Genomic DNA, 10,150 nt, shown 5'->3' with positions numbered 1-10,150 from the left:
GCGAATCACGAAACGTCGGTAACTAAGACACAACAAACGGATTCTCTCAACAAGAAATATGCTTGTTATTATTGCTATTGACTGAAGAATTTATTGAGTAGCTTCTCGTATTTGTTGAATATTTCAAAACTGCAAAAAACTCTACTCCTATTACAAATTATCCGACACGAGAACGGGGTAATTCTAGCCGGTCAAGAAGGCGGAGATATGAGAGGAAGAGGGGTGTCGGCAATCAGCCGCAACAGTGAAGCAAATGCGTCGGAAATAGGAAGAAGCGTTCAATTTTCTCGTAGCAGCTGGTTCAATCGTATTTACGAAAAAATGGCTACTTTGAACGGAACGATGGGGGAGGACCGTTGAATTTTGACTGAAAATTTGACGTTTACGAGAACGATCTGTCATATTGTTTTGTCTGTTCCCTGAGCCTCGAGATTCAATATGGCTGCCGTTGATGTAGCAGACGATGCAGAGGGTGACATGTAAATTTTGTAAATAAAATAGTGAAAAAAAGCTTTATTTAATTATAACAATAGTATATTGTAAGTAATAATGAGCGAACGGGAGCAGAAGGATCGAGATAATGATTCCGACCGAATCGACGATGCGGTGGATCCCAGAGTTCAGGTAATGCAGAACCTCCCTATTTTTGCCCTGCTTCACTTTGCGGTATTGACATTTGCTTCGAGTATCGCGTTTTCATCAAACACCGTAGCTTGCCTCGTTAATTCCTTATCACCGCCAATTCGGCGATGATTTTTTGTCCAATGCTACGACCGAAGTCTCGGTATTGTGCGACGGGATAATATGTAATTATGATTTTTTTTTTCTGATCATTTCCAACAATTTCAAAGCATTACAGCACAGTTGCAAAGAAGTGGTATTCTATTTAAAATTATGAGCTAATCCGTGAAAGTAACGATGGATAGAAGACCGACAAGCAAGGTCATGAGTTTAAACAAGATAATTAATGGTCGAGCAAATTGGTACGATTCTGCCGGGAGAACGTTTCAAAGCGGAAGAATTGGCAAGGCACAATTTACCCTGCTTTAAGTACATCCTAACAGATCCTGAAGTTGCAATATTTTTTTATTCTTGTTTCAGATCGAATTGGAGCGTCTCAATACCGCCACAGATGATATAAACAAACTGGAAGTCGACTTAGACGTGAGTAAGACGGTGACAAACTGTTTCTTTGCCTGTCTGAAGGAGAAAACATAAAATGAGCAAATTTCGCTGGCTTTCATTCGTTTTTATTTTACCATCATATTTTGTACAATTCAGCCGTGCTTGAACATACCTGAGAATTGATGCATGAAAGAATTAAGAGGTAGATAGAGAACCTAATGTGTAGAATGATATTGATACACATAATAGTAGCAGGGGACACATAACACAGGTTGGGAACTGCTTGCGACTAGATTTCATTGAGCCAATTAACTCTGATCATGAGCCACAGACAAATGGATAATGGGGGTGTGTGACTCAATCACTGTCGTTGTATTCGAGATAGAAATAGACCAGGAGACGTTTTACATTAAACGTCTGCGCATCACGCACTACATGTTTTATCATTGTTGCGCTTGCAACGACAATCACTTATTCTTCAATGCTGATATAGTTGCGGTCGTTATTTTCAAAACTCTCCTTATTGACGGCTATTTTCAAAACATAATTGAATCCTCTTGATATAAAATATTACTATATCTGGCAGAAAAAGAAAATCTTCTGGCTGTTTCATCTTTGAAAAAATAGACTTCCCAAAAATCATTTCAATCATTGTATTCAATTTATTAGAATTCATACATATAGAGAGGTATATATCATTTTTATACATTTTTTTCATGCCTCGCCAGGAAGCGAGAGCAACTTTTAGGCAGTTACTGTGCGAATCTACAGTGAAGATTGACGCACTTGCTAAAAAGCTCGGCGCTTGTATTGAAAAGTCGCGACCCTATTATGATTCAAGATTCAAGGCAAAAGAGGTACGAAACATTTATTTCCACTTACCACTTTGAATCGTACGCTGTTTTACACCATCCTTCATTCTTTTTCCATCCTCAGGCTCTGCAGGAGACGCAAAAGGCAGCGATCAGGTTCGAAAGAGCCAACAGTCAGCACGCCGCCGCCAAAGAAATGGTCTACCTTGCTGAAGAAGGGCTGAGAACAGAAGGCAGATGCTTTGATCACGCTTGGCAGGTAAGGCTATTTTTATCGCCTCTTTTTAATCCTTATGAATATTTTAAGCAACTTTTTTATTTCCAACGTAGGAAATGCTGAACCACGCAACTTCCAGAGTGAACGAATCGGAACACGAAAGAGCATTGTCAGAGGTTGAGCACAGGCAAACAACAGCTGCGTATCACAGAGCAGAGCACAATGTTCAGAGGCTTCAGAGGGAATTAAAACGTGCCATAGCCAAGTCGAGGTATAAGATGATCCCTTTTGGCACTATTTTCAACATTTAATACCGTCAAGAGGATTGCTTGTAATATAAAATACAAATTTTTCAACATTTTTTACATATGGTTGGTAGTTTGACGTCGCATGAATTATATGTTATATTGTCACACCATACAAGTGTTTTTTTTACATTGACTTGCTCGAAGTATTGGGTTCGAATAGTGAGACTGATTATTATAGATCAAAGTTTGATAATGTATGCTTTGTCTTCGAATTATTACAAAAAAAAAAGATTTGTCTCTCCTATTTTCAAGATTAATTCACAATCTTTACAAACGTAATTGGTAAATTTTTAATCCACCCTTATTTCGAATCCATTATGATGTACTTTTTCCATGCATGCTTATTTACAACGAACTTTGTTTAAATATTGCAACTTTTTATTTTCATATTTTTTTTTTAATCTTGTAATTCTTTGGGATACAGAAAATACTCTTGGTTAGTTATCGTTCTTCAAACTTACCCAATTAATAATTATGTAGTACAATTTTTAGTTACAGATGAATATCAAATCATTGCCTGTTTGAATGCGAAAAAAGTAATTTTTCTGTTTCTCCTCGCAGACATGACGTACTTACACAAAACTAATTACACATGGTGGTAGAATGTTTTCTTTATACCTTTAAATATGTGAATGTAATGTTTTTTTTCATTGATACTTTCTGTCAACCCTAATTATAATTTTTTCTACATTTTTTTAGTAGAACTAGAGTATTTACTGATTATGTTAATGTTGGCAGTATGGGTGCACGCCGCAGCTTACTTCTGATAAACAGTATCGCCTACAGGCACAACTTGCTCATGTTGTAAGTAGGATAGAGTTAATTCTATTTTTTTTTTTCCATATAAGATTTTAACAAAAAAAAAAGAGAGAACCTAAGATTTATTTTGCTAGATGCAAAAATTTTCATTCGCATATTATTAAAAAATCCTTTTATTTCTTTCTTTCTCTCACTTACTTGTTTACTTGCTCGCCCCTGGCTTGTGCAATAAATATATTATTTCATATGCTATTAGTTGAAATGAACATGTATCAAACGTTCCCGTCCATGCTACCAGAATCCCAAACTAAAATCTTGAGCTTACTTTTAAAACTTACTGAAGAAGCGAGGGCTTTGTTGTAGCAATTAGTTCATTCTCATTTAATATATGCCCATAAATTAAAATCGTACTAAGAAATATGATGGAAAAAAATATGGACCGACTAGAAACCAAACGAAATAATCGTTGATTAATAATCTGTGCAGGCCGTACTACGAAATGAAGGCTCAGTTCAACCAAATGCTGGACGAACAAAAATTGCGGGTCGGAATTCTGGAGAGATCGGTAGCTGATGCCAAAATGACATACGCCGAAGCATTGCGGAATTTGGAACGAATTAGCGATGAAATTCACAGGGTATGTCTGGAAATGGTTATGATTTAAACAATTGAATTGAATTTTCTTCGTCCACTAATTGCAGACACGGAAATACGACGGGTCCGATTATCTTGGAAATCGAACCGGAGACTCATCGCATTATTCCTCGAACCAAACGAATACTGCTACACCAACAGACTCGAGCAAAACCGGATCACCAGATAGCACGGATTACACGAGCGATGAGTATTTGAGATTGCCGGAAAGAATGGGACCACATCCTCCCTGCCTGCTGCCGACGAGGGTGAGTATCAGTGGGCGCAAGTATCGCTCGAGAGTGGAAGAGAAAAATTAATGGATTTGGTTTTTTAACAGCCTGATAACGACCCCAATTCAGAATACTTAGGCTTAAGTAATTTGAACCTGTCGTCAACGGAGCCTAGGAAATACATAAAACGAGACAGGCCTCGAAGTATTGCGGCAATGGACGTGAAACATATCAACGCAATGCCGAACAAGTCGAGCACGTCAACGCCACAGCTATCGGACCTATCGTCGAGTTCGGGAAGAGAAAAAAAGCTGAAAATAATATCGCCCCAGGATTCGGAGAAGAAAAAGAAGGTGAACGGGGTTTTACAAAACGGTGATGAGTGGACGGAAATTAGCCTGAACAATTCACCTGAAGAAAATTGCTACAACAATGAAACTTACTCGGACGAGGACGACCCCATACCCTACAAACCGCTGCCAACTGACTTTAGCCCTGAGGCTGTAAACTCGACGATCCCGGACAGTGTAATTCAGCCGGTTAAAGAGGAACAGATTCGCAAGAAACTAGTTACACAACAATCTTTACCTGCCATATCCAGAGTCCACGACGTCACGATCAACGATGATAAGAAATCGGAGGTTACGAGGAGCCCATCAATGAAAAGTCGAGCCAAACTCGACTCGAGCTTGGCAAACTGGATTTCCAGGAGTTCGGCCGCCGGAGACGCAAGCTGCAGTAGTTCTAGTGAGTAATAATTCGCTGAAAATCCAGAATTTCATGTAAAATCCACTTTGAATTAATTGATCGATCATGTTTCAATCACGGCAATACTTACATTACTATTTATAAATAATACTACTTACAATACCTACAGAATCAGTGCTCCTTTTCCTTTGTATATTTACAGCTAGTTCAAGCCGTCGACAGTCTTTGGACATCTTGTGGAGTGGTGGGACGGGCGAGCGTGTCAAAGAATTGCTGAATCAAGGAATGATGATGCTCAACATATCCAGCCTAACTGAACGACGATCGAGTGAACCCAAGGCGACTGAAAAGGACAAGGAAAAGGCAGACAAGGCTGAAAAGGCCGAGGCTAAGGGAAAGAAGGTGCCAAGTCCGCTCGAGAAAAGTATGAGTTACCTTAACCCTGAGGAGGAGACGTCTGACAGTGAAAGTCTGGCCAGGTTTGTTCATCTAGAATATAAATAAGCACGGTATGAAATTTCTAAAATGTAATGTCTTCGTTGTTTTACGTTATTTAGTGTTGAAATGCTGACCGAAGATCAGATATCTTCGCTCATGATGGAACAAGATATGAACGTAGTTTGCCAAGAGATCCTTGGTACTCCGTTGGTAGAAGTTTGTCCGTTGCTCCAGCAGCTCCAGGAGCAGCAATAATTCTCATTACGTGAAATCGCTGCGACCAACGAATTGCGACATGATTAAAGAAATTAATTTTTAATAACGATAATTTATTGACCAGACGAAAAAATAGATTGCAATTTGGGGTCTCATTTAAGCTTCTCGTAAAATTCCATTACTTTAATTTGTCCTCTACTATCGTACCTTGTTAACTTATTATTATTATTACTACTATTATAGTGTGCATAATACTTTATTTCAATGGAATTATTTCGTAATCTTATTGTTTCAACACTGCAGTGATGCGTTATAAAACGTTTCAGTGCTGGTCACTTTTCTTTACAGAGTTGAATTCCATTTGTAAATTACTTAAATCATTGATGGTTATCTAACCAATTGTATACAAAGATGTAGCTAAAAATTGAATTCTTTACAAACGAAATTGATAATTTTTTAAACAATGATATATTTATGCCATATCAGTGAAAAATCACCCAAATTTCGACGGGACTCGTTGAAAGATAATATTTTACACTTGACATGTTCAGGCGACGTTGCTGCATTATTGAAAAGTAGCAGAAAAAATGGCATATTTTACCATCACATGATTGTGAACTGCTTGAACACAATGAATTAAAAATGTGTTGGAAACCTCACAAAATTTCTGGTAACTTATGTCTATTACTAGACTAATTAATTAGACGAGAAAAAAAACAGAAGAAATTAATAGGTAAAAATAATAAGTTATAATTTGTATCGGTTGTCTTTTGACGTTTAATTTATGGTATATTTATAGATAGTATACATCGTTGATAAAAAGCAATATAATAATTATAGTCAATGCTAGGTGATCAAATTATGCATTCCTCCGTATTTAGAGGTATATGCCACAAATGTATAAAATATCCAAGTATAACAGATAAATCACAGTTAATTATTAGCCGAAATTGTAAAATTAGGAAATAATTAATATATTGAAAGAAAAAAAATAAAATATTGACGTATGTAGGTATGAATACACTTAAAAATTATTTAATATTTATTTAAGAATTATTATTATGTTCGTTGCACTTCTTTATGCATCACGAGACAACGTAAATACAAGGGCACGTGCACCAAATATCAAAAAAACCTATGAAATGAATTATGCACGTACACAGTTCCAGTAATTATTACAAGCTAAGTACCCAAAAATGAGTGAGTCCCAGAAGTAATAGAACTAAACACGGCCGTTGTTAGAATAGTTATTGAATTGTGAAAATAAAAGCAAAGAAGAATGAAACTGAGCAAATGATTATCGAACGCATAAATCTGCATCTTGCGATGTAAACGAAATTGAACGATAAAACAATTCAATAAAATAACACTGTATCAGGTATTTTAGAACACACGAACATACGTTGCAGAAGTCTTCCTACGTTCGAGCAAGCCTTTGAATATTAAAAATTACAAAATTTGAACTTTTCCACTGAATAAACACATAATCTTCAAATTTTTCAATCGTGCAAAAATTCAACGTTGCGATTAATTTTTTTCTTTCCACTATTGCGTCCATATGATAACGGCACTAAATAAACTTCGCCTCTAATAGTAGACTGACAATTTTTAGCTCTACGTTATACATCAATTTAGTCAGATGCTCTGGCATCAAGATTTAACACGGCAGCTATAGATATGGGAATATTCCGAGTGAAAAAAAAGAAAGATGCAAACAAATGATTCAATTCAATTTTTTGTAATTATTTCTTTCTAGTTGTTAGAGTTTGAAATTCGATGTAAGATATTCTTTCCTGTAACGGTTTCATTGAATTCGTGTAAATCGTTCCGTGGAAAAAAAATTCAGTTGGCTTATTGCGCAAGTACTTATTGTAAAACTAGAGAAATTCGTATATCATTTAAAAACACAAGTACCGAAGAAACAAACAGTTCAGCATTTGTTTTCAATATAAATGATATTGCGAGTGAAATTGCTGCTTAATGCCACTCAGCATCTAATAATAATTTTTCACTAGGCAATACTATGACGAAAAAAAATTAATGCAGCCATAAATTAATCTATCATGTATAACAAATTGTAACTATGTATATACATATATGATATTTAGTATCATCACAAAACCTCCCACTAAAAAGTTAAAATTAAATATATTACTATCATATTTAAAGTACAAATAAACAAAAAAAAAAAGAATAAGAAAAATTACTTTTTCACCCTATCCTTTTTTTTTTAGTACAACATTAAATACTTAGATACATATATTTAGTATGATTTTGAAATTATATTCTCGGAAATAAAAATGACATACTTACCTAATGTTAAATTACAATGGTATAAATTATTATCTCAAGTCGGCAAATACAATATAACAATATATAGTAATATTATAATGACATATTTTTTCAAATTATTAGCGTGAAAAAGTCCTGTCATGAATTACAAACTATTATGCATTGCGATGATAATCTTGCTGTATATGTATATGTATGTATATATGTGTGGATAATGTCGCCTCGTTTACGGAGGATCATTACGTAGTGTTTATTGTGCTAATACATTCTGTGTATAATTTTTAGACTAACTTATTTATTATTACGTTCCTTTGGATTGTTTTTGTCAAATTTCATTGCATACCTTTACCTACTATAAATAACTCATCAACATTGAGATTAACATCGGACTAACGGTTTGCACATTACATCAAGTATGTAAAAAATATGTTATAGCATTGTGAGAAATCATGATTAAAAAAAAATTCGTTTCTCACGTTAAATTATTGTACTGCAGCGCTTAAAAAAAAATATCATAAGAAAAAAGTTCAAATTTGTCAAGATTCAGTGTAAATAATGAAATAAAAAATGCCACATGCTTATTCATGAATTTTGGCAATTTTCAGTTAGAAGAAGGAATGAGAAATCATAATATTCGCGTGATTTCCTTCAACAGAATTCTCAATAATACAAAGGTATAGTTACCAAAATATTGAATAATGTCGCTGAGCATTCATGAATAGAGTTGAAACATTTGAAGCTATGACATCACTATTGCTGTTCCTTGAGCCAAAGGTGATTTTTTTTTAACGTTTTTTTCTATTCAGTATTACTTTTATATGTAGATGAAATAATAAAATACGATGCACAAAAGTCTAGAGTCGACTCTAAATTATATATACTGCACGTCAGAGGCAAAAATGAAAAGAAACTACACGTACTAAAAATTGCATTCAATATTGTATATACTGTAAATTGTATATAAATTTTGTATATACTGCAAATTTGTATATACTGCACGTCAGAGGCAAAAATGAAAAGAAACTACACGTACTAAAAATTGCATTCAACATTAAACAATCTGGTGTTCAGATTTTCCGATTTGCATTATGAATAATGAGAAATATAAATTTTTCATATGCACCACATGTGCAATATACAGAAATTATAGTAAGCCATAGTCATCGTCACGCGAAGAAAAATGCGTGTTTCTCCCTTTGTTACGAAATATGAAGAATTTTGTTCTTTTCTATTTGATGTGAAAAAAAATGAATAGCTGGAGCAAAGAAAAATATACGAAAAAAAATTTTTCATTTTGGTCAAATTACATTTCTATGATACAAAATACTCTTATTACTTAAAACTTGAAACATACCACCCTAGAATCAACCACATATACATAACATAAAACAAAAAACACGGTGTAAAGAATCGCAATTTATAGAGAGAATAACAATTGCAGTAATGTTTATATCATCTTTGTGTACGCAATCTTCGACCGCGTAAAAAGTATATTTGTATAAATTCTAGGGATAAAGCGTTTTACCTGAGCTTGCTCTTTTTTGCATTGTCAAGATATATGCAAAAGTATTATGTATGCATTCATGTATGCATGGATGTATGTATGTACCATAAGTTTAATGATTATGACAAGTTTATAAAAGAATTTTATCGACCATCTTTATCATACAATCTTACCAACAAATTACTGCGCGCTACTGATAATTGTTGTTAATATTTCTTTTCAATTGAACATAAATTAGAAGGGAGGAAAAAAAGAAAACGAAAATCCAATGAGCAATGAAAAAGGAAGAAAACGATAAAAATAGGTTCTCTCGGTGATGAATGACACTCGATTTTGATAAATGCAAAGTTTGAACGAATAGAATCAATACTTGTGCAAGAATATAATGTCCTATCATCTAAAAATGTACTCTTCCTTTCAATATTATCGAACCTTAAGTAGTATTTGTATTTATTTCTCTCACTTCTTACATTTAATTTAAGTAGTATTATTAATAATAATGAATTACAATAATAATCATAGTGCTCAAAAAACTTAACAAAACAAGCTTTCAATCATAAATTGTTTTAACGAGGCTTTCGCCATTACACCCATTCAAAGTTTCAAGTCTTCCTTCCTCCTTTTACACAACCTTACATTAATTATGTTACTAGCTAATTAACATTGTAATGTCATAAATAATAATAATAATTATTATATTAGTATTTTCTTACGAATCATTTATTTACTTTTTACTACTATTAGACGGTCAGTGTATATGTATATATTTATATATTATAAATATACATATATATATAGGTATACAGATATACACAATTGGTAAACATCGAGATGTGTATTCAAGACATTGTTGCCATGATATTATTTTTTCATTCCAAGCCCAACAGAATCCACTTCCTGTTTCT

At 34.0% G+C, this 10,150-nt stretch overlaps 1 protein-coding gene across 3 annotated transcripts; it reads left to right on the top strand.

Moving 5' to 3' along the window:
* The first annotated feature begins 51 nt into the window (after positions 1-51).
* On the top strand, positions 52-9,485 carry LOC124218265 (uro-adherence factor A). Of its 3 annotated transcripts, none has more exons than XM_046624831.2 (11): positions 53-624; positions 1,102-1,164; positions 1,854-1,982; positions 2,062-2,196; positions 2,268-2,425; positions 3,201-3,266; positions 3,708-3,858; positions 3,923-4,123; positions 4,195-4,834; positions 4,998-5,274; positions 5,353-9,485. In XM_046624831.2, the coding sequence occupies exons 1-11, from the start codon at positions 550-552 to the stop codon at positions 5,486-5,488; spliced, it is 2,031 nt and encodes a 676-aa protein (XP_046480787.1). In that variant the 5' UTR covers positions 53-549; the 3' UTR covers positions 5,489-9,485. The 3 variants fall into 3 exon arrangements, with proteins under 3 accessions (XP_046480789.1, XP_046480787.1, XP_046480788.1); XM_046624832.2 differs by lacking the exon at positions 53-624 and adding an exon at positions 900-1,024; XM_046624833.2 differs by lacking the exon at positions 3,201-3,266 and having other exon boundaries at positions 52-624.
* The last annotated feature ends 665 nt before the right edge of the window (positions 9,486-10,150 follow it).

Source organism: Neodiprion pinetum, chromosome 4, assembly GCF_021155775.2.
Source record: "Neodiprion pinetum isolate iyNeoPine1 chromosome 4, iyNeoPine1.2, whole genome shotgun sequence".
In the NCBI taxonomy this organism is placed as follows: domain Eukaryota; kingdom Metazoa; phylum Arthropoda; class Insecta; order Hymenoptera; family Diprionidae; genus Neodiprion; species Neodiprion pinetum.
Note: the sequence above shows the minus strand (reverse complement) of the source record. Positions and strands in the feature narration are given on the sequence as shown.

Coding starts and splice junctions, on each gene's coding strand:
- LOC124218265 (XM_046624831.2), top strand. CDS start 550: ATGAGCGAACGGGAGCAGAAGGATCGAGATAATGATTCCGACCGAATC. Junction 1,165..1,853: donor AACTGGAAGTCGACTTAGAC/GTGAGTAAGACG, acceptor ATGCCTCGCCAG/GAAGCGAGAGCAACTTTTAG. Junction 4,835..4,997: donor CGCAAGCTGCAGTAGTTCTA/GTGAGTAATAAT, acceptor GTATATTTACAG/CTAGTTCAAGCCGTCGACAG.